Genomic DNA, 21,103 nt, shown 5'->3' on the forward strand with positions numbered 1-21,103 from the left:
ACAGCCATAGCGGAGGCCTGAAATGGTGATGCTCATAAGTAACAATGATTCATTAAATGCTAGTTATTAACTGGGAGAAACATAAGCCCCAGTATTAACTCGGGGTAGGAATCAGGGGTGTAAGGCCCAAAGCGGGCAGAGAACCCCACCCCGTCTTGAATTTCCTAAAGCTGACTCCTGCAGGAAGCTCACGGAGATGACATGGATACCCATGGACACCACCGGGCAGGAGTGGGAAATCGTGTGGCTTCGAGTCGCCGTTAGGAAAGCAAAGAGCACGGTCCCCGGTAAAGTAAGTGAGTAGGGGGAGTGGGGGGACTGGTCTGATTGCGGCCAGCATTGGTTGGGGAATGTCTGGGGCAGAGTAGGAGTATGGTTACCTTCTCGGGGCAGGAGGAGAATTCCTGCTCCTGTTGGGCCACAAAGAACATCTCAGAAATTTAAAAAATGTAAAACTTACTTACCTGGGACTCTTCTGAAGCTGCTTGCAACCAGCTTTGCTGGCGACTTGAAGACTGCGTGAAATTCACACCTCTCTGCGATAAATTGCCCACGGAATCATTGGACCCTCAATATTTACGGGACCCCTGCCTGTCTGTGGTGAGCGGCCTCCAGGCTCCTGAGAACCCAGGAGTTAAAATGTCGGTGGATGTGTAAATGCTATGGGAATGCAGCCGTTTCTGTCTGGCCTCCATGTTAACCCCCCGCCCACACCTTTCCCACCGGGCGAGTAGGGTTAAAATTGATCCTATAGATTTTGTAAGTTAATTATATGGGTAGAGAAAGCACTTAATACTAAAAATATTCTTTCCCTATCCTTTCAGTACTTTTTATTATTTTTTCTTTAAACAGAAAATTGGTATCAATAGAAAACATTAACTGGCTTTTTCATCACCTTTCAGATGTACAGCTCTCTGAATATCGGTGTCACACTAACTGGTCTTGTGATCTGGAAAGATAAAAATCAGATTAATATCACCAAAAACGCTGGAGATGTTTTGGGTAAATTTGTACGGTGGCGTCAACGAGTCCTGCTCCCTGAGAAGAAACATGACAGTGGACACCTGATTCTGTAAGTTTATTTGTGTGGGAAGTTCCTCAGGTGCTGCTTTGTTGTCATAACTTTGGTGGATACCCCTTTAAGCACATAAATATATGTGTGTGATCCACATTTTAAAGTTTTCTTCAATGTTGCATATTATAACTATAATGTGAAGCAACCTGTCAAGTATACTTCTAAATGACTACCTGGTGTGATAGAAATGAACATGAATTGGCAACAGTACATCTTTACGTTTACAAGTTACATTTGTATCTTGTCAGGACTTCAAAACTATGGTGCGCTTTGGTCTTCCATTCACTCTACAATCTACAGAATTTTAAAACCAAAGCTTCGCATCACTTAATTACTGTTTCTAAACTTGCTTCAACTTCTGCACTATGGGTGTTGATCCTTCTGGGTTTCTCAATATTTTTTTTTGGAAAGGACTCTCGTGGCTTTTACGCTTCCTTTCTCTCTCACTCTCGCTCTCTCTCCCGCTTTCTGGTCTAAAACATGGTTATTCATCCAATCCCTGTGACACGATGTCCAAAGTAAGCACAAATGGTTGCAGACATGTGTTAAGAGTTGTTTTTATATTTAATTTGCATTTTGATCATTGCAATCTTGATAAGCTGCAGATAATGTCAGGTTGCAAACTATAAAACTGGATATACCCACTATGAAGTCATTGATTATTTTTGATACAAGTCCAACAAATATATCAACAAAAAGGTTAGAATAGCTTTAAGTCGTGCAATCAGCTCTCCTGTATGAACAGGGAGTGATGGTTGTCGGTGTTTAGGTACATTCTTGGAGCTGTCTGATTTTCATGGCCTCCACTCAGCAGGAACACAGCAGCAATGGACCTATAATGAAAGTGCACCACATGCTGTCCCAATCCCACTCCTGGTATGGCCACCAACATTTTGTTGGGTCTTCACCTGGACAGCCCCAGCTGATTTGTCTTTAAACTTAATGTTTATTTCTTTAAGGGAATATAGCAACATTTTAACTAATTTACACCTATAATTTGTTTTTAGATTTTCCCTTCCTCTCCTGGCGGCATTGGATAATGCTAAAGTACCTTTCTCTGCAGTCTGGTAGCTCCTTCATCCTAAGAATGGCCATTCTTTATATGTGAACCTAGAGAGGAGTGTTGCCTGGTTATTCTACATGGGTGGCATCATATTTGACCACAATCCTGTCCTCAGCATCATCCACTTTTCAGCAGGGGGTCACTGGACTGTGACCTGGTTGGTTCCCCTTTCCTTAGCTTGAGAAACGTGAGGCCAGTTTTAGTGCCCTTATCAGCACCCTGGCTTAAAGTCAGCTAACTCAGAATAAACCAGATATTGATCATGTGCTCCATCAGAGCAGACGTGAGGTGTATAATTAAGCAACTTGTGATGCTAAACATTGGGCTGGATTTTTGGTCTGTTGCCGCATCTGTTTGCGCCCCAGAGGGGCGGTAATGGCGGCGGAAACATTTCCGGGTGGCGGTTAGCTTCCAGCGCCCTGCTGGGACATTCGATGCCAAGTTTGCGGGAACACGGAGCAGTACCACCCGGGAGAGGCGAGCCGGTGTGCAACGCCCCTGGTCGCGACATCATTTAAAAATTTATTTTGCGTGCGATCCATAGTGCCCCGTAGCGTGCCCTAGTGGGACCGCCCAGGAAAGCTGGCTGTCCGAGCTGTACCAGCCGCAGTGAGGGAATGTCTACCTGAGGTAAGTGTGATTGTTTGTTATTTTTTTATTTTTGCAGTTTGTGTTTATGTGACGTCAATAAGGTATTGCGAATGTTTTTGGTGTTTTTTTTTGCCGATTTGTTTTTCCCAGGGAAGCCTCAACGAGGCCGGCTCTTTAGCAATGGATTTTCACTTGCTCAGCCAGCCTAATGCCCTAAAAGGGGTGTGGAATGCGTCCCTTAGTGCTCCGCCCCACATTCAGGGTCTAGCTGATGAATTTTGCGGCTTGAGGCGCAAACCATTTCCTGGCGCAAAATTTACAGCTCCGCCGCCATTACCGCCTCAAAAGAGGCGTGACCGAATTTCCACCCCAATGTGTTCTTATCAGGTTTAGATAACATTAAAATACTTGGTCTTGACAGAATGGGGGTGAAATTGGACACGGGTGGGGATGTTAAATAGGCAGAATCGTAGTTGGCAGCCATTATACAACATGCCCGCTATTCAATTCAATTCAACTGAAGTTAACATAAACTGAAAATCAGGCGGAGCATATTACAGGCAACCGATGTGATGCCTCAAATTTGTGTCCCGGCACATCTCCAATTCTAATATCTAATACCCTAATATCTTCAGGTATCTTAGTCACACTGCAAATATATGTTTTTATTATCCTTTCACAAAACCAACGTAAATGCATTCTTAATTTTGAGCAATCAGATAACCTGTCGAGCCAGATGTCACAAAACCAATTTGCCTGGGTGCATTAACAGTGACATCACTTGTTTCTTTTCTGTTTCAGAGGTAAATCTCAGTTCTCTGGAATTCTAGGACTGGCCTTTGTAGGCACAGTCTGCTCTGTCAGGCATGGAGGTGGAATTAATGTTGTAAGTGATCTGCTTTATTACTTCAGGGCAGCTGTTGAATAAATGTAATGTCACTGTAGGTATATCAATAACAGAAGATGTAACCTTTTCAATAATTTTGTTCCTTTCAATTCTTCAAAGACCCAGGGCCTAAAAAAAACGACATTATTAACTGTTTGGTGAAGATGCTACAGGTTGAACCTCGCTTATCCAGAACTCCCTTATCCAGAACCACGCCTCATCCAGAACCATTCCCGGCCACTGGGTGACGCATGCGCAGAACTCCGACATGAACAAGTTGAAGTCCTTCCTTGCTGCCGACTCACGCAATCGCTGGCTTGACCCCGCGATCCACCGCCCCCCCCCCACCCCCAATGATCTCTCTGCCGCACTCCCAACCCCAAGCCAGCCTGCCCCGATATCCCCTTGCTCAATACCTGTACCATCCAATTTAACGTGACCACCCTTCATCCGGAAAAATTCCTTATCCAGAACAGGGCCAGGTCTCAAAGGTTCCGGATAAGTGAGGTTCAACCTGTAATATGTTTATTTTAAGTAGGTTAGTAACTTTGTCAAAATAGCAGACAAAAGAATTTCGTACTAAAGTTTTAAGCATTCATAAATACTAATAGCGCACAGAACAAGTTCAAAACTAAGTTTCCTCTGTCGTTTGTAAGCCCAACCAATAACTACCACTTCTTACTTTGAGGACTTTACAATTAAGTCCATCTTCATCTATTGCACCGTTGCCATATCTGGGGAGACTTTCCTAACATCTTTCTCACACTACTGGAACAAGAAGAAACTCGTAGTATAACAGGCAATCCTTCTCTCATCGCTAGCCTTCATCCTCTATTTCACCGTCACAACCTTTCTTGTCTTTATCATAGGCAGTCCCTTGAAATTGAGGAAGACAAGCTTCTACTCCAAAAGTGAGTTCTCAGGTGACTGAACAGTCCAATACGGGAATTATAGTCTCTGTCACAGGTGGGACAGACAGTCGTTGAAGGAAAGGGTGGGTTTGCTGCACGCTCCTTCCGCTGCCTGTGCTTGATTTCTGCATGCTCTCGGCGGCGAGACTCGAGGTGCTCAGCGCCCTCCCGGATGCTCTTCCTCCACTTAGGGCAGTCTTTAGCCAGGGATTCCCAGGTGTCAGTGGGGATGTTGCACTTTATCAAGGAGGCTTTGAGGGTGTCCTTGAAGCATTTCCTTTCCCCACCTGGGGCTCGCTTGCCGTGTAGGAGTTCCGAGTAGAGCGCTTGCTTCGGGCGTCTTGTGTCCGGCATGCGGTCAGTGTGGTTGGTCGAGTGTGGTCAGTGCTTCGATGCTGGGGATGTTGGCCCGATCGAGAACACTGACGTTAGTGCGTCTGTCCTCCCAGGGGATTTGCAGGATTTGATTTTATTGCTAGCATGATCATTCCTCACTTGTTACTCTGAAGCTCCAAATATGTCACCCTATATATGGGTTTTTCTTCTCTCTAAATGCTAAGTATCGAAACAAGATTCACCAAGATTCACTGTTTCTTACACTTAATTCATTCTTTTCTAGGACGACAAAACAATGGAATTAGTCCTCCAATAATCTACAGGCTTTTCAAACCCAAAATTTGATATCACCTAATCACTTTTGATTTATCTTATCTTGCCTCCTGTTTTTTTCAACATTGATGAGGTCTTGCACTATGTGCCTTGACCCTTCGCATAGGTTTCTCAATTAAAAGGCCACACTCTGATATGGAACGACTATCAATTCTGATGTAATGACTACAATGCAGTTGTGCTGAAATGTTCTTTTCATCAGAAACGATTTTTAATATGAAATGATGAGAGGGTGGCTATTTGCATAACTAGTGCACGAATTCCAATGACCATCAACACTGGTTAGTTATAAAGTATTGTGTCTTTTTGGATCATTTAAAAGTTACTCGTACCAAGTCCCCTGTGTTCGCTGACCTAGTCCCAGTCCGACTGGATTGGCTCCCAGTCCGGCAACGTCTCGATTTGTAAATTCTTATCCTTGCTTTCAAATCTCTCCATGGCTTTGCCCTTCCCTATCTCTGTAACCACCTCCAGCCCGACAACCTATATCTGCGCTCCTCCAATTCTGGCATCTTGAGTGTCATCGATTTTATTTGCTCCATCATTGGTGGCTGTCTCTTCGGCTGCCTAGGCCCTAAGCTCTGGAATTCCCTCCCGAAACCTCTCCGCCTCTGTACCTCTCTCTCCTCCTTTAAGATGCTCCTTAAAAACTACCTCTTCAACCAAGATCTAGAACTAGCCGTGCCTCTAGCCAGGCTGTTCCAGTACAGCAACAACACTGGCATCTATCTACCTGACAAAATGGAAAACTACGCAGGTACATCCTGTCCACAAAAAGCAGGACAAATCCAATCCGGCCAATTACTGCCCAGTCAGACAACTGTCAACCATCAGCAAAGTGATGGAAGGTGTCGTCGACAGTTCTATCCAGTGGCACTTACTCACCAATAACCTGCTCACCAATGCTGAGTTTGGGTTCTGCCAGGACCACTCAGCTCCAGACTTCATTAGAGCCTTGGTCCAGACATGGACAAAAGAGCTGAATTCCAGAGGTGAGGTGAGAGTGTTTGCCCTTGACATCAAGGCAGCACTTGACTGAGTGTGGTATCAAGGAGCCCAATAAAACTGAAGTCAATGGGAATCAGAAGAAAAACTCTCCACTGGTTGGAGGCATATCTAGCACAAAGGAAAATGGTTGTGGTTGTTGGAGGTCAGTTATCTCAGCCCCAGGACATCGCTGCAGGAGTACCTCAGGGCAGTGTCCTAGGCCCAACCATCTTCAGCTGCTTCATCAATGACCTTCCCTCCATCATAAGGTCAGAAGTGGGGATTTTTTAAGCTGATGATTTGCAACTCCCCAGATAATGAAGCAGTCCATGCCTGCATGCAGCAAGACCTGGACAACATTCAGACTTGGGCTGATAAGTGGCAAGTAACATTTGTGCCATACAAGTGTCAGGCAATGACTATCTCCAACAACAGAGAGTCTAACCACCGCCCCTTGACATTCAGCGGCATTACCATCGCCAAATCCCCTACCATCAACATCCTGGGGTCAACATTGACCAGAAACTTAACTGGACCAGCCACATGAATAATGTGGCTACAAGAGCAGGTCAGAGGCTGGGTATTCACCTCTTGACTCCACAAAGCTTTTCCACTTTCTACAAGGCACAAGTCAGGAGTGTGTTGGAATACTCTCCACTTGCCTGGATGAGTGCAACTCCAAGAACACTCAAGAAGCTCAACACCATCCAGGACAAAGCAGCCCGCTTGATCAGCACCCCATCCACCACCTTAAATACTTCACTCCCTCCACCACCGGTGCACTGCGGCTGCAGTGTGTACCATCTACAAGATGCACCAAGGCTTCTTCGACAGCACCTCCCAAACCCGTGACCTCTACCACCTAGAAGAATAAGGGCAGCAGCGCATGGGAGCACAATTACCTGCAAGTTCTCCTCCAAGTTACACACCATCCTGGAAGTATATCGGTGTTCCTTCATCGTTGCTGGTTCAAAATCCTGAAACTCCCTTCCTAACAGCACTGTGGGAGCGATTCAAGAAGGCGGTTCATCACCCCGTTCTCGAGGGCAATTAGGGGTGGGCAAAAAAATGCTCACATCCGATGGACTATTTTAAAAAAAAAGCTTTGGTCATCTATCCTAATATCTCCTTATGTGGCTCTGTATCAAATTTTGTTTGATAATGCTCCTGTGGAGCACCTTGGGTGTTTTACTATGTTAAAGGAGATATTCAAATGCAAGTTATTGTTGCTGTAAGAATTCTTTCCCTCTAAGAAAATCCTGCAATCAAATCCTTCTCTTTTTTTCAACAAGTTTTCCAGTAGTAATGTACCAACGGCTGCAACAATTCTTGCTCATGAATTAGGACATAATATGGGCATAAGTCATGATGATAACCGACACTGTAAATGCCCAACACGCACCTGCATCATGTACAGTGCAGTTACGTAAGTAAAAAACTGGCTTATTTGGTATTTATTTCAGTGGATGTGAAAAAAAGAATTATTTCCCTAGTTTCATTATAATGTTTAAAATGGAATTTCAAGATTATGGAGCCAAAGTTGCCCCTTTCCGAAAGGCTCATGTGCACTTCCCGGAGATGCTAACGGGGCGATAAGGACTTTTCGCCCGGGGGCAGGCGGTGGACGCGACCTGGCCGGAATTGCCTCTAGGATGGCGGCGGTGAAAACCGCTTTGCACCCCATAGTTTTCGCCATGGGCGGCGTGCACGTGGCGATGACGTCATCGTCGTGCGCGCTGAGCCCTTATCACTCCACATTGACCCCTTTATGCCGCGCTGGGGAAATTGCGCCGCAGGAGCGAGGTTGGTGCGGGGCGATGCCACCGACAGCTTTGCGGGTCGCACAGCTGTGGTGGCTGGGGTGCCCTGTCCGCCCTTAAAGGAGAGGGCCTTGCGCCGTGGCCGGCATCTTTTTTTTAATCGACCGACTTGTCAAATGGCCTGGCAATGGCAGCCGCTGGTTCAGCCGACCCGCAAACATGCAGCCCACTAACCCCTCTTGGGTGCCGGGCCGCTGGATCGACCGAAACCCTCCCTGGTGGCCTAGTGAGTGCCTGGAAAGCAGCTGCAGAGTTTGCCGTAGCCCTCCCCTTTAAAAGGGGAGGGACGTTGTGATGCGTCAGCGCAACGCGTTTCCGCCCCTCTATCGCCTCGCTACCGCCCTGCGGAGGCGAATTACGTCTCCAATAACACCCTGCAAATGTTTTTGTTTCAAAGACCTCAATTCCAGGACATTTAGCTGCCCATCTCGTCGGGCGCTAAATTTTCATTTAATTCGAATTGCGCGCAGGACAATATTGCCCCCTATGGGTGTCAGGAATATAACACAAATTTAATTTATGAGGAAAGCTTAAAGAAGTGGGAATTGTTCTCTCGGGGAAAAGATGTGACTGAGTTAATCAATTTGAAGTTTTCAAGATTCTAGAGGGAATTGACAAAATTGATCCAGCCAAATTATCTGCCAGGATGAAGGGTTTGAATCCTAGGGACAAATTAAAATTGAGGATGTCAGGGGAAAAAATGTGGAATCAATTACCATAAGAAACCATTGAAGCATTTCCTGTAAATAGGTTCAATATGCAATTAGTGATTCTGGAGAGAACAGGGATTGCGGGATATGGTGAGAGGTGGCAGGCTTTATAGAGCCGAATGACCTTTTTCTGTTACTAAAATCTCTTATCATAGAATCATTAGAATGATACAACACAGAAGGAGGCCATTCAGCCCATCATGCCTGTGCCAGCTCTTTTAAAGAGCTATTTAATTAGTTCCGTTCCCCTGTCTTTTTCCCATACCGCTGCAATTGTTTCCAGTTCAAGTATTTATCCGATTCCCCTTTGTAAGTTATTATTAAATCTGCTTCCACCACCCTTTCAGGCAGTGCATTCCAGATCATAACAACTCACTACATAAAATAATTTCTCCTCATCTCGCCTCTGGTTCTTTGCCAATTACCTTAAATCTGTGTCCTCCAGTTACTGAAGCTCCTACCACTGGAAACTGTTTCCCCTTATTTACTCTTTCAAAACCTTTTGTGATTTTGAACACCTCTATTAAATCTCCCTTAATCTTCTCTGCTCTAAGGAGAACCAACCTAGTTTCTCTAGTCTCTCCACGTAACTGATGTAAGGAAGTATTAATTTAACGTACAAACAAAACGGCAGTAGTAATTATAGCTCTCCTTTAAAGAAATATGGTGATCAATGTTTTGAATGACCTCATTCAAACTAATTGCTTGGTCAAGATTAATTTAGCAATTAAAGGGGTGAAAATAAGTTGGAATGAATTACTTATACATATTACAAATGTCACTTTATTACAGCGGTGCCAGGAACTTCAGTAACTGCAGTGAGAGTGATTTTGTACAGTTTATCGAGAGAGGAAGAGGAATATGTCTTCAAAATGAACCTAACCCGGAAGACGAGTTTTCCCTGCCTTCCTGTGGCAATAATATTGTTGATGAAGGAGAGGAATGTGACTGTGGTACATCACAGGTTAAACATCAGATCTCATTTTTTTTTCTGATTTGCTTTTAGAAACCTAGGCCTAGAAGTTTGTCTCGGGCGGTGGTGCACAACAGGTGGTATCGGATTGGCCAGCCATTATATGCAGCGCCTGATATTCCATTATAATGGAACTGAATATCAGACACTGCGTATAACGAGCAGCCGATCCAATACCACTCGTTTTGAGCCACCGCCCAAGATGAATTTCTAGGCCCTCTTAGTTTATCAACTTCATAGAAACATAGAAAATAGGTGCAGGAGTAGGCCATTCGGCCCTTCGAGCCTGCACCGCCATTCAATGAGTTCATGGCTGAACATGCAACTTCAGTACCCCATTCCTGCTTTCTCGCCGTACCCCTTCATCCCCCTAGTAGTAAGGACTAAATCTAACTCCTTTTTGAATATATTTAGTGAATTGGCCTCCACAACTTTCTGTGGTAGAGAATTCCACAGGTTCACCACTCTCTGGATGAAGAAGTTTCTCCTCATCTCGATCCTAAATGGCTTACCCTTTATCCTTAGACTGTGAGCCCTGTTTCTGGACTTCCCCAACATTGGGAACATTCTTCCTGCATCTAACCTGTCTAAAGCCATCAGAATTTTAAACGTTTCTATGAGATCCCCTCTCATTCTTCTGAACTCCAGTGAATACAAGCCCAGTTGATCCAGTCTTTCTTGATATGTCAGTCCCGCCATCCTGGGAATCAGTCTGGTGAACCTTCGCTGCACTCCTTCAATAGCAAGAATGTCCTTCCTCAATTTAGGAGACCAAAACTGTACACAATACTCCAGGTGTGGCATCACCAAGGCCCTGTACAACTGTAGTAACATCTCCCTGCCCCTGTACTCAAATCCCCTCGCTATGAAGGCCAACATGCCATTTGCTTTCTTAACCGCCTGCTGTACCTGCATGCCAACCTTCAATGACTGATGTACCATGACACCCAGGTCTCGTTGCACTTCCCCTTTTCCTAATCTGTCACCATTCAGATAATAGTCTGTCTCTCTGTTTTTACCACCAAAGTGGATGACCTCACATTTATCCACATTATACTTCATCTGCCATGCATTTGCCCACTCACCTAACCTATCCAAGTCACTCTGCAGCCTCATAACATCCTCCTCGCAGCTCACACTGCCACCCAACTTAGTGTCATCCGCAAATTTGGAGATACTACATTTAATCCCCTCGTCTAAATCATTAATGTACAATGTAAACAGCTGGGGCCCCAGCACAGAACCTTGCTGTACCCCACTAGTCACTGCCTGCCATTCTGAAAAGTACCCATTTACTCCTACTCTTTGCTTCCTGTCTGCCAACCAGTTCTCAATCCACGTCAGCACACTACCCCCAATCCCATGTTACATGAGAAGATATAGACTCTTCTCATTTTGATTTTCTAATGCTCGCCTGGTCAGCCTCCCATTCTTGACCTTTCAAAAAACTTCAGCTCCTCGAAAACTCTTTGGCTCACATGCCCTCCTGTACCCCTCATCCATCACCCCTCTTCCATCACCCCTCATCCATCACCCCTCATCCATCACCCAATATCCATCACCCCATATCCATCACCCCATATCCATCACCCCTCATCCATCACCCCTCATCCATCACCCCATATCCATCCCCCCTCATCCTTCACCCTTTTCCTCAATGACCTACATTGGCTCCCAGTCACCACCGCCTCAAGTTGTACTTAAATCTCTCCATGGTCTCATCCCCCAACAACCCCCCCCCCCCCCCCCGGCTCCCCCCCTTCCGCTCTGCAACCTCTTCCAGCCCTTCCCTCCAAACTCTCCCTTCCTCTGACTCCAGCCTCTTGTGAATTCTCTCCTCCCTTCGCCCCAGTGTAGGCAACTGTGGCTTAAGCTGCCATGGCCTACGGAATGCCTTTCCTGAATCCCTCTACCTTCCTATCTGCCTTTCCTCCTTTAAGTTCATCCTTAAAACCCATCTCTTTGACCAAACTTTTGGTCGTTCTTCTTTTCCTTGTGGCTTCTGTGAAGTGTCATAGGATATTTTTCTTTGTTAAAGGCACTATATAAATTCAGGTTATTGATGTTGATGAGATAGTGGACAGAACCTAATGATGATTGACAGCTGAATTGGCCAATCATCAAGAAATAACATTGAGCGATAGTACCTTGCCAAATTATCCAAGAGAGATTAAACTGTTAGCTCAGTCAAATAGAGCATGCAATTAAATATAGGGGCTAGAAATTGCATTGGCTTACCACCTGGTTTCTGGGCAGTATTGACCATTGTGGGCGATAACCAGGTCAGCGAGAAATTGCCCAGCTGAGTTACGCCGGTGGTTTTGAGGTACAGCTGGGGATCTGACCGCTGGCATGCACCATCCTCAGATCACCCTGGTGCGATATTTGGCTCAGCAGTGACCTGTAAGTAAGTATGAAAAAAAGCACCCACGAGAATCAGCAGAGCTGGGCGGTAGGTGAGTAGCTCTGCAAAAAAAGGTTAGTAATTGGTTGTTTACTTATTATTTTTTAATTATGTTGTGGTGATTTAGGTTAAAAGGTTCTTGAGAATGTTTTTTATGATTTTTTATGGTCTGTTTATAAAAAAAATATTTTTAGTGTTTTTCTTCTCCTAGGCCCAAACCGCAGCCTCGGGGTAAATTTTTAGTGGATTTTTTATTTATCGCCCAATTTCTTTAGGAACCACCCAATCGACCCTAAATTCCACTTTTTCGCCGAGGATCAGGGTGCAACGCCCATTTTTTTTGCTGGGTGGATTTTTTTCTTTTTTGGGGGGGAAGTTTTCGCCGGCAATAATCTTGGGAATCTTAGCAGTCTTTTGGGTGGCAATGGGGCACTGGCGGGTTGTGAGGAAATTCTAGCCCTGTATCTTTTTTGTACCTTAATTGCTGATATTTTTATTAGATTAAATTACAATTGAATGCTCTGATTGGTGGTGTTTGCTTGTTTCTCCACTACTGTGGTACATTTAACAGTTGTGCGGTGACTCAATTATAGAATTAAAGAAAACATTGTTAAGCTCAAACACACAAATGGGATTTACAACTAGTTCAATGTTTAGGTACTCTATAAATCAATCTGTTTATTTTATGTTATTATCTTTCACTTTTATTTTCACTAGAAATGTACTAATCCGTGCTGTAATGCAGCCACTTGTACGCTAACATCAGGCTCACAATGCGCACATGGGACATGCTGTAAGAACTGCAGAGTAAGTAGATCTGCTGTAAAGGTAGCAGGCTCAGATTTGTAAAGTTACTATAGAAAAATATGTTTTGATATTTTGATGGATGGACATTGAGGATAAAGCACTGACCAGATTCTTCTCACTGACACAACCCTCGTCCGCCACAATATATTTATCAACAAGTTCACAGAGAAATCACATCGATGCAATTAAAGTCACGCTTCCTTTAATAAAAACCGATTTCCCAATATAGGAGGCTCATGAACGCTTGTAAAGAGGAAAGACATTTTGAGTACTAGTCCTAGGAAGCATTTTCTCTTTTTGTTTCAGATTTCCACCATTGGTGGCTTTTCCTCTTTACATTTCCCATGATATTTAACCTATCAGGCTTTGAATTATTTCCCTTGTTGCATCACTCGTTCTGCTTCTCACCATAAGCTTTCAAAATTTAATTTTATGTTGTAGCGTTAGTAAAAGGATATATTCCCAGTAGCAAGGGTCTATAACATTATTATTCTTGGGAAATTCAAAGCAATACATGACTTTGCTCTTAATTCTGAGAGGATTGCACCACCTGCTGGGCTGTTTTCCTGGCCTTCCATTTTGTTGGGCTTTGCGATGCTTCTCATTAGCAAAAAGAAAATGAAACAGGGACTTTAGAGATTGGATTTTCCTCCAGGATTGGTATTGGTGGGTCAAGGCTGTGCTTTGGGGTTGGGGTCAATCTCATGCATAGCCATTCCCAGCGGTATCTCTGCTCTGCAGAGGGGGTCAAGAATCCAGGGAGGAAATTCCTGTGGTGATGCAGCAGAGCACTCGCTGCAACACTGGAAATGTTCAGCTGCCAGAAGCCTCGTAAAGATTTTGATTGCTCTGAATGAGTTCTTATGGAGACCTGCCAGGAGTTGGAGGGCATATGAGAAGGAGAGGTAGCCCAAAGAATCCTGTCCTTCTAAAGATTTTTCGTTCAACCAGCCAGTAATGTCTCTGTGCTGCTTTCCTGGTACCAGTCTTGCTGTAGGCCAGCGGTACTGAGCGGGGGAGGGGGAAAGACTGGGAAGTAGGCTGATGTCTGAAGCTTACCAACCCCCCCCCCCCCCCCCCCCCGCCCCGCCCCCCCACACGACAGTCAAAGAACAAGCAGCCAATATCCCTACTAATGGGAATGAGGAATGGCCAAAATCAGGGGAAGGATTCGGCATTCAGCCTCCCTAATTTTTCATGGTACACTACTTCAGCACCACCTAAAACTGAGTGGCTACCCAGAGGACAATCTAGGCCAAAAAGTTTATTCACTAAATGGCAAATAAATTAAGTGTTTGCCAAGTCACTTTATAAAATAATAATAAGTGTGATATAAAGCAACAATTTGGCAACTTTCCTGAAAGAATATCTTCCTTTTGATTTCAAACAATGTAGTCAAGGGATGTGGGTATATGGCGGGAAAGTGAAATTGATGTAGGAGATCAGCCATGATCTTATTGAATGGTGGAGCAGACTCAAGGGGATGTATGGCCTGCTCCTGCTCCTATTTCTTATGTTCTTATTTTAGATATTTTCTGATTTATATTATTTTGCCAGCTTTCTCGCATCTTCTGCTGACTGTGGTGACTCTTGCTGATTTTAGTTTCATGGCCAGGAGCTGCCCTCTGATAAGGCCGCACACAGATGGCTAGTGGAGGCCTCCACCTGGGCTACCACCTCTAGTACACTGCTTGGCACAGTTCCCCAAGACTGCACAATGCTCAGAAAGCATCCTTTTTTAAAAAGCAGTCCTGTGAGGTCCAAATGCCGAGCCTCCTTAGCCCAGAGAGACTTGGGCTGTTCCCCTTGGACAGCATCAGCTGCACCTGCTTATTGTGTTCTGTTCCCCGCCCTCCCCTATTCCTCAGACTCTAAATCCTCCAAGGTGGATATATCTGGTGCTTGGGAGGGATAGAGTGACTGATGATGTATTCTCTGTGGGCCCAGTGAGAAGCTTAACTCCACTTCCTCTGGCACACCTAGATAAGGGGAAGAGAAATTACAATGGTTTCCTTATAAGAAGCCTTCACATATAGCTTCTAATAAAAGGAGTAGGATGGCAAAGTACTTCAGTATATGATTTGTTGCCAGCGAGTAAATGAAAGAATGAAATTAGGGTTGGGCAGGAAATACTGGCCTTGCCAGTGATGCCCACATCCTGTGTATGAATTTTTTTTAAATGAGAAAAAAAGAGCAGTAGAAAATAGTAAGCACTAACCCTGAGCTGGCGCCTGTTTCTTTCCCATCTCCAGCCCAATCTATGGCTTCTCGCCCCAGATTTTGTAGGGTTTTCTCCTCGTATAGGGTCGTGTACAAATGTTAGAGAGTACATGTTCTCCCTCTTTTGTTATTTTGCTGCTACCAGAGTAGAAAAAAAATGAGAGGTTGCAATTGTCATGATGCTGTACAGTGATACCTAAGTGTCAGAATGCAGCCTACAATGGGAGTTATAACATGTCCGTGCATCATGTTGCTACATTAGATATGATGATTACTTTACCCTGAATGCGTGTTAGGATATGAGTGAGAGAACACTTCCAGAAGAAGGCTAGTGTTGCTAAGTGTACCATATAATTAATTGGCATTTATGGCAAGCATTGAAAGTAATTTAAAACCATGCGACAGGTATTTAATTTTAAGTGTCATAGGTGCTTAATACACTGAAATAATGGGTTTGCTTACCTAGGCTGATTTGGTAAAGATATCAAAATTCTACTTACACGGCCTGCTTGTATATCGTATGTTGCTCCTGACTTTCATGCTGATTGCCATCTCCTACCATTCTTGTTGGGCAACTTGCCTGTGCGTCCTGCTCTGTTCCATCTTCATTGGGGAAATGAGGCATTGTGTGACATGCTGAGCTGCTTACAGACATGCATTGCAAAACGAAGGGTGCTGCCTTGCATGATGCCTGCCCTCTTAAGCTGCAGCAGGCCTTTAAATTCTGTAGCAGCGCATGACCTACCACCCAGCAATGGGCAAGCTCTCAATCACAGGCATTTTCTATGCTAGAGCTTTCTCGGTTTATGTAAGTGACACTGAGCCTGGAAATTTGCATGAGGTCGGTGCATCATCGTCATCATCATCATCATAGGCAATCCCTCGGAATCGAGGAAGACTTACTTCCACTCTTAACATGAGTTCTTAGGTGGCTGTACAGTCCAATATGAGAACCACAGTCTCTGTCACAGGTGGGACAGATAGTTGCTGAGGGAAGGAGTGGGTGGGACTGGTTTGCCGCACGCTCTTTCCACTGCCTGCGCTTGATTTTTGCATGCTCTCAACGTCGAGACTCGAGGTGCTCAGTGCCCTCCTGGATGCACTTCCTCCACTTAGGACGGTCTTTGGCCAGGGACTCCCAGGTGTCAGTGGGGATGTTGCACTTTATCAGGGAGGCTTTGAGGGTGTCCCTGTAACAGTTCCGCTGCCCATCTTTGGCTCATTTGCCGTGAAGGAGTTCCGAGTAGAGTGCTTGCTTTGGGAATCTCATGTCTGGCATGCGAACTATGTGGCCTGCCTACAGTTTGGATAGATGTTCTGCTCACACCACCCTATTTACCTACATCTCACTTACATCATATTGGAAAATCCATGCCTAAGTGACAAAAGATGGTAAATTGTTTCTTTCCCATACCAAAAAAACAAATGTGAATCGGCCTGTTTTCTGGCCATTTGTTGCTTTAATATTACTTTAAAAACTTACATAGTCTGTTACATTTCTTCAATTATTTAGCACTATTAATTTGCTGAAAGCTCATGAATGAAAATGTGTATTTTTGTAAACTACTGAACAAACATCAACATCAATAAACATTGACTCATTCTCAGATCTGATATTATTCTATGTAGTTCCATTCTGCAATGACTTTATGCAGAGGAGTAGAAAATGTCTGTGACCTCCCAGAGTACTGCAATGGCTCTTCACCCTTCTGCCAGCCTGATGCCTTTATCCAAAATGGTTATCCATGTGCAAATAATACGACGTACTGCTATGAAGGTGTGTGTCAGACCTACGACGAACAATGTCAGGAACTATTTGGCTCTAGTAAGTATAACATTTATAATTACTAATGATCACAGAAAATACATTTGCTTCAAATTAGAATAAAGATTTTTCAAATTTATTGAAGATTCTTATTAAAAAATAATTAGGGGTGAAATTGCCCCTTTTTATAGCCCTGTTAGCGCCTCCGGGGGGCAGCAAGGCAATTTTCAACCAGGGGAGTGGGGCGCTACCGCCTCCCGGGAAATTGTCTGGGAGGTGGTGGAGATGCTGCCTTGGCAGTGCCACGCCCTGCAGTTAGCGCCCTGGGCTACCGTGCAACCGGCAATAACATCATCGCCGTGCACGGTAACCCATCACCACCCTGCGCTGAACCCTTCACGCCCTGCGGGGGAAATTGCTACACGGGGCGCAAAGCTGGCAGCCATCCACTCTCGGGGCGGTGATTAAAGTGGATGGTGCTAGCGGCCCGGACCGCCATCTTCCTTTGTCAGCCGACTCTTGGGTCGACTCGACGATGGTGACCCTAGCATGGTCTAGCACTTTGTCTTGGGCACCAGATGCCATGCAGAGTGCACAGCGGCCCTCCCCTCTAATCGAAGAGGAGGTATGTTGAAGCGCGTTAGTACTACGTGGGTCATCTGCGTAGCACTGAACATTTCACCTCAGTAGAGCCCCGGGACCCATCCCTAAAGGAATGTTGGCCTTCATAGCGAGGGGATTTGAGTACAGGGGCAGGGAGGTGTTACTACAGTTGTACAGGGCCTTGGTGAGGCCACACCTGGAGTATTGTGTACAGTTTTGGTTTGCTAACTTGAGGAAGGACATTCTTGCTATTGAGGGAGAGCAGCGAAGGTTCACCAGACTGATTCCCGGGATGGCGGGATTGACATATCAAGAAAGACTGGATCAACTGGGCTTGTATCCACTGGAGTTCAGAAGAATGAGAGAGAATCTCATAGAAACGTTTACAATTCTGACGGGTTTAGACAGGTTAGATGCAGGAAGAATGTTCCCAATGTTGGGGAAGTCCAGAACCAGGGGTCACAGTCTAAGTATAAGGGGTAAGCCATTTAGGACCGAGATGAGGAGAAACTTCTTCACCCAGAGAGTGGTGAACCTGTGGAATTCTCTACCACAGAAAGTTGTTGAGGCCAATTCACTAAATATATTCAAAAAGGAGTTAGATGTAGTCCTTACTACTCGGGGGATTAAGGGGTGTGGCGAGAAAGCAGGAATGGGGTACTGAAGTTGCATGTTCAGCCATGAACTCATTGAATGGCAGTGCAGGCTCGAAGGGCCGAATGGCCTACTCCTGCACCTATTTTCTATGTTTCTATGTTTCAAAGTGGAGCACGGTAGATTGCGTTCCGCTTCTGTTTAGGCGCAGTAAAGGCAATTCCGCATTGAGGGCGGGACTTCTGCGTCAGGGGTGGGACTTCCGTGCTGGGCGCTAAAAGTCCCGGCCCCGGAAGGTTATCATCCCTGTTTGGAGCATGGGGCTATTTCGTCCTCTGAGTCTTTATGTCAAAATAAAAATGTATTTATAATTAAAAGTCTTGTGCTGAAATTCCTCCCATGGAAAAGGACCAACACTAACTATCTAGGTGCAGTAAATGTGACAGCATCGCTCAAATCACAAGGACAAATAAAAAAATCTCACAGACCCGTTTGAGGAATTAGTTGTGCAGCGGGATTGGATTTCCATCTGCTGCTTTAACTCGCCACTGTTAATGTGAAACATATAACCATAGTTCACATCTCCAATGTCTCAATCATTTTGATGCTAACAAAATACTAACTGTGAGATTTGCACACAGTTATTGGATTGAAGAAAGCATTATTCCAAAGACTAATAACATTGTCCCTGTGATATATTAACAGCTTCAAAGCGTGCACCAGATGAGTGTTTTCAATTTGCAAACCGACAAGGGGACAGGTTCGGGAACTGTGGATTCCAAGGAGGGAAATTCATAAAATGTCGTCTAAGGTATATTATTGTATATAAAACAACTAAATGCAAAAGGATATCAATCTGACATTTTTTTTGAAACCTGAGAAGTTGTCTTGTAATCTTCCCCCTTTCAGAAATTCTGGCTGTGGTAAAATTCAATGCATAAATGTGACAGAGAAACCTTTTGGTGTTGATACAAGCACTTCGTTTAATAATGGTGTTGAATGTGTGAATGCTGACTTCCACGTGGGTACAGATGTCACTGATCCCTCTTATGTGAATACGGGCACTGGCTGCGGCAATAACAAGGTAACTGTTATGCTCACAATAAATGGTAAGACTGAGTACTGTGTATAATGAGCAAGTGTGACCTTAGCTCCTTTATTAGGTTCCAGAGTGCAGGTACCTCGTGGGTGACCTGCTTATATACTGTGCTCCCAAGGGATGCTGGGATCTCTTGGGACTCCAATGGGTGGGCCCTCTGGTGGTCAGGTGTAATGCAAGTTACAAAGGGTTAAATACATAACATCACTCCCTCGTGAAGTCAACAGTACACTTATTTACAAGGTGAGACGATCAGGGGTTTTGCGCTCCCTTGTCGATCGTCTCGGTACAAACGCTGGTGTGGATGAGTTGGTCAGTTCTTCACTGGGCTGTTGGGCAGCCGGCCTTGCTGGACTGCTGGGGATGATGAGTTCGGTTTCGTGGTCAACTATGATGTCAGTTGCCACGTGTGTGTGTGTGTTGGAAGGTCAAAGTTGGTGGTGTCCTCTTCGGGTTGTTCATAGCTGTTGGCGAACCGCAATTTGATTTGGTCCAGCAGAATTTTGCTTAGATATGCAAATCGGTGTCCTAGGCCAGTTGCAGAGCCCTGAGCAATTTTCAGGTACAAGTGTATAGAATGTACATGCCATTTGTACCAGGTGGAGCCTAACCACCAATACTTAAAAAGACCGCTGGAGGACACTCAAAAGTGACCCACAAAGAAACTCCAGCCCACTGCCCGCCCATGAAAGGCCCTCCCTCCTGCCGCTGGATTACTTGCCCCCCGACCCCCAGGTCCGACCTGCTGGCAAGCTCATTGCGGCAGACAGCCAATTTCCTGCTCTCCCACAACCGGTGACCTTCAGCAGGGCACCCATTTGGCACCTGCAGTTTGCCAGCGGCATTTAAATGAGGCCTGTATGAAAAATGGTTTGTGCCTCTCAATGCCAGCTTTGGACAGGTGGCATGGGTACTCCACTGACTTTGTGCCCATTTTGGGCAGAGGTCAAAGGTCCCCCCCCCCACTGTAAACAAACTGTTGTCATTTCTATCAGTGTTGAATACTTAAATGTTTGAAATTAATGTCATTTTTTTTTTAATTACCTTCTTGAAATTCATGCCTCCCAGTTTCAATTCTTCAGTCTTTTTTTAAATTGCAGTTTTGAATTCTCATTATTCATAGTTTACCACTTGCCTACAGAGCTACGTTACCATTGCTAAGATATGCCAACCATTAGCCACTAGCCTGCAAAGGTCCTGGCGAAGCATAAATGTTTACAGGATGGCCTGTTGGGAGGCAGAGGCTCCACAAATTCAAAACAAGGCCATCAATTTAAGGGGCATGGGAACTCCAAACATAAAATCCCTGTGCCCTTGGCCCTCTCTGAAACCCAGCGTATAGTCGAGACAGGTATACCAGGCATACTGGCTAACCCAACAGCACACATGCGGGACCACCTGATGCTTCAGACTGGGACCGTGACCAGACCCCCCGAAGATATTTCACTTTATTATATTTCTTTAAGTGGCTGTTGGGAACACTTACAGTATCCTTCTAATAGCTATCCCTCCCCACCGATATATTCAATGACCTATTCCTACACAAGTGGTACATGATATTCTAAAAAGTAGTGTAAGAATGAAAAATTAACTATGTTAATCTGTTATGTTTTATTCATTCTAATTTATTACCTGTATTTTTTTTAGGTCTGCATAGATTTTGAATGTGTGGATGCTAGCCAACTGGGATATGATTGTGATGTCAAAGAGAAATGCAATAACCACGGAGTAAGAATTATTCTTTTCCTATTCATAGTGTGAACATTACATGGCTGTTTACTTGATGCTTTATCTTTGTTATGAGGGCGTAGTGAGTTTTGTATTGCAAAATTAACATTAAACAAAAATTGGAATTGATTTATTTTCACACAAAAACAAAATTGTTTTATTTATTTGTATTTTATCAAGGCTATATCGTAGTACAAG

The 21,103-nt window shown here is 44.7% G+C and overlaps 1 protein-coding gene across 1 annotated transcript in view; it reads left to right on the forward strand.

Annotated features, from left to right (window-relative positions):
* adam9b (ADAM metallopeptidase domain 9b) overlaps window positions 1-21,103 on the forward strand; it is a 146,927-nt gene that overhangs the window by 102,376 nt on the left and 23,448 nt on the right. The window contains exons 10-18 of the mRNA XM_070873997.1: window positions 903-1,072; window positions 3,531-3,615; window positions 7,475-7,608; window positions 9,505-9,676; window positions 12,807-12,896; window positions 16,746-16,941; window positions 18,784-18,889; window positions 18,988-19,162; window positions 20,825-20,905. Of these exons, the coding sequence (XP_070730098.1) occupies window positions 903-1,072; window positions 3,531-3,615; window positions 7,475-7,608; window positions 9,505-9,676; window positions 12,807-12,896; window positions 16,746-16,941; window positions 18,784-18,889; window positions 18,988-19,162; window positions 20,825-20,905 (1,209 nt within the window). The remainder of the gene's footprint in view (window positions 1-902; window positions 1,073-3,530; window positions 3,616-7,474; window positions 7,609-9,504; window positions 9,677-12,806; window positions 12,897-16,745; window positions 16,942-18,783; window positions 18,890-18,987; window positions 19,163-20,824; window positions 20,906-21,103) is intronic.

Source organism: Pristiophorus japonicus, chromosome 3, assembly GCF_044704955.1.
Source record: "Pristiophorus japonicus isolate sPriJap1 chromosome 3, sPriJap1.hap1, whole genome shotgun sequence".
NCBI lineage: Eukaryota > Metazoa > Chordata > Chondrichthyes > Pristiophoridae > Pristiophorus > Pristiophorus japonicus.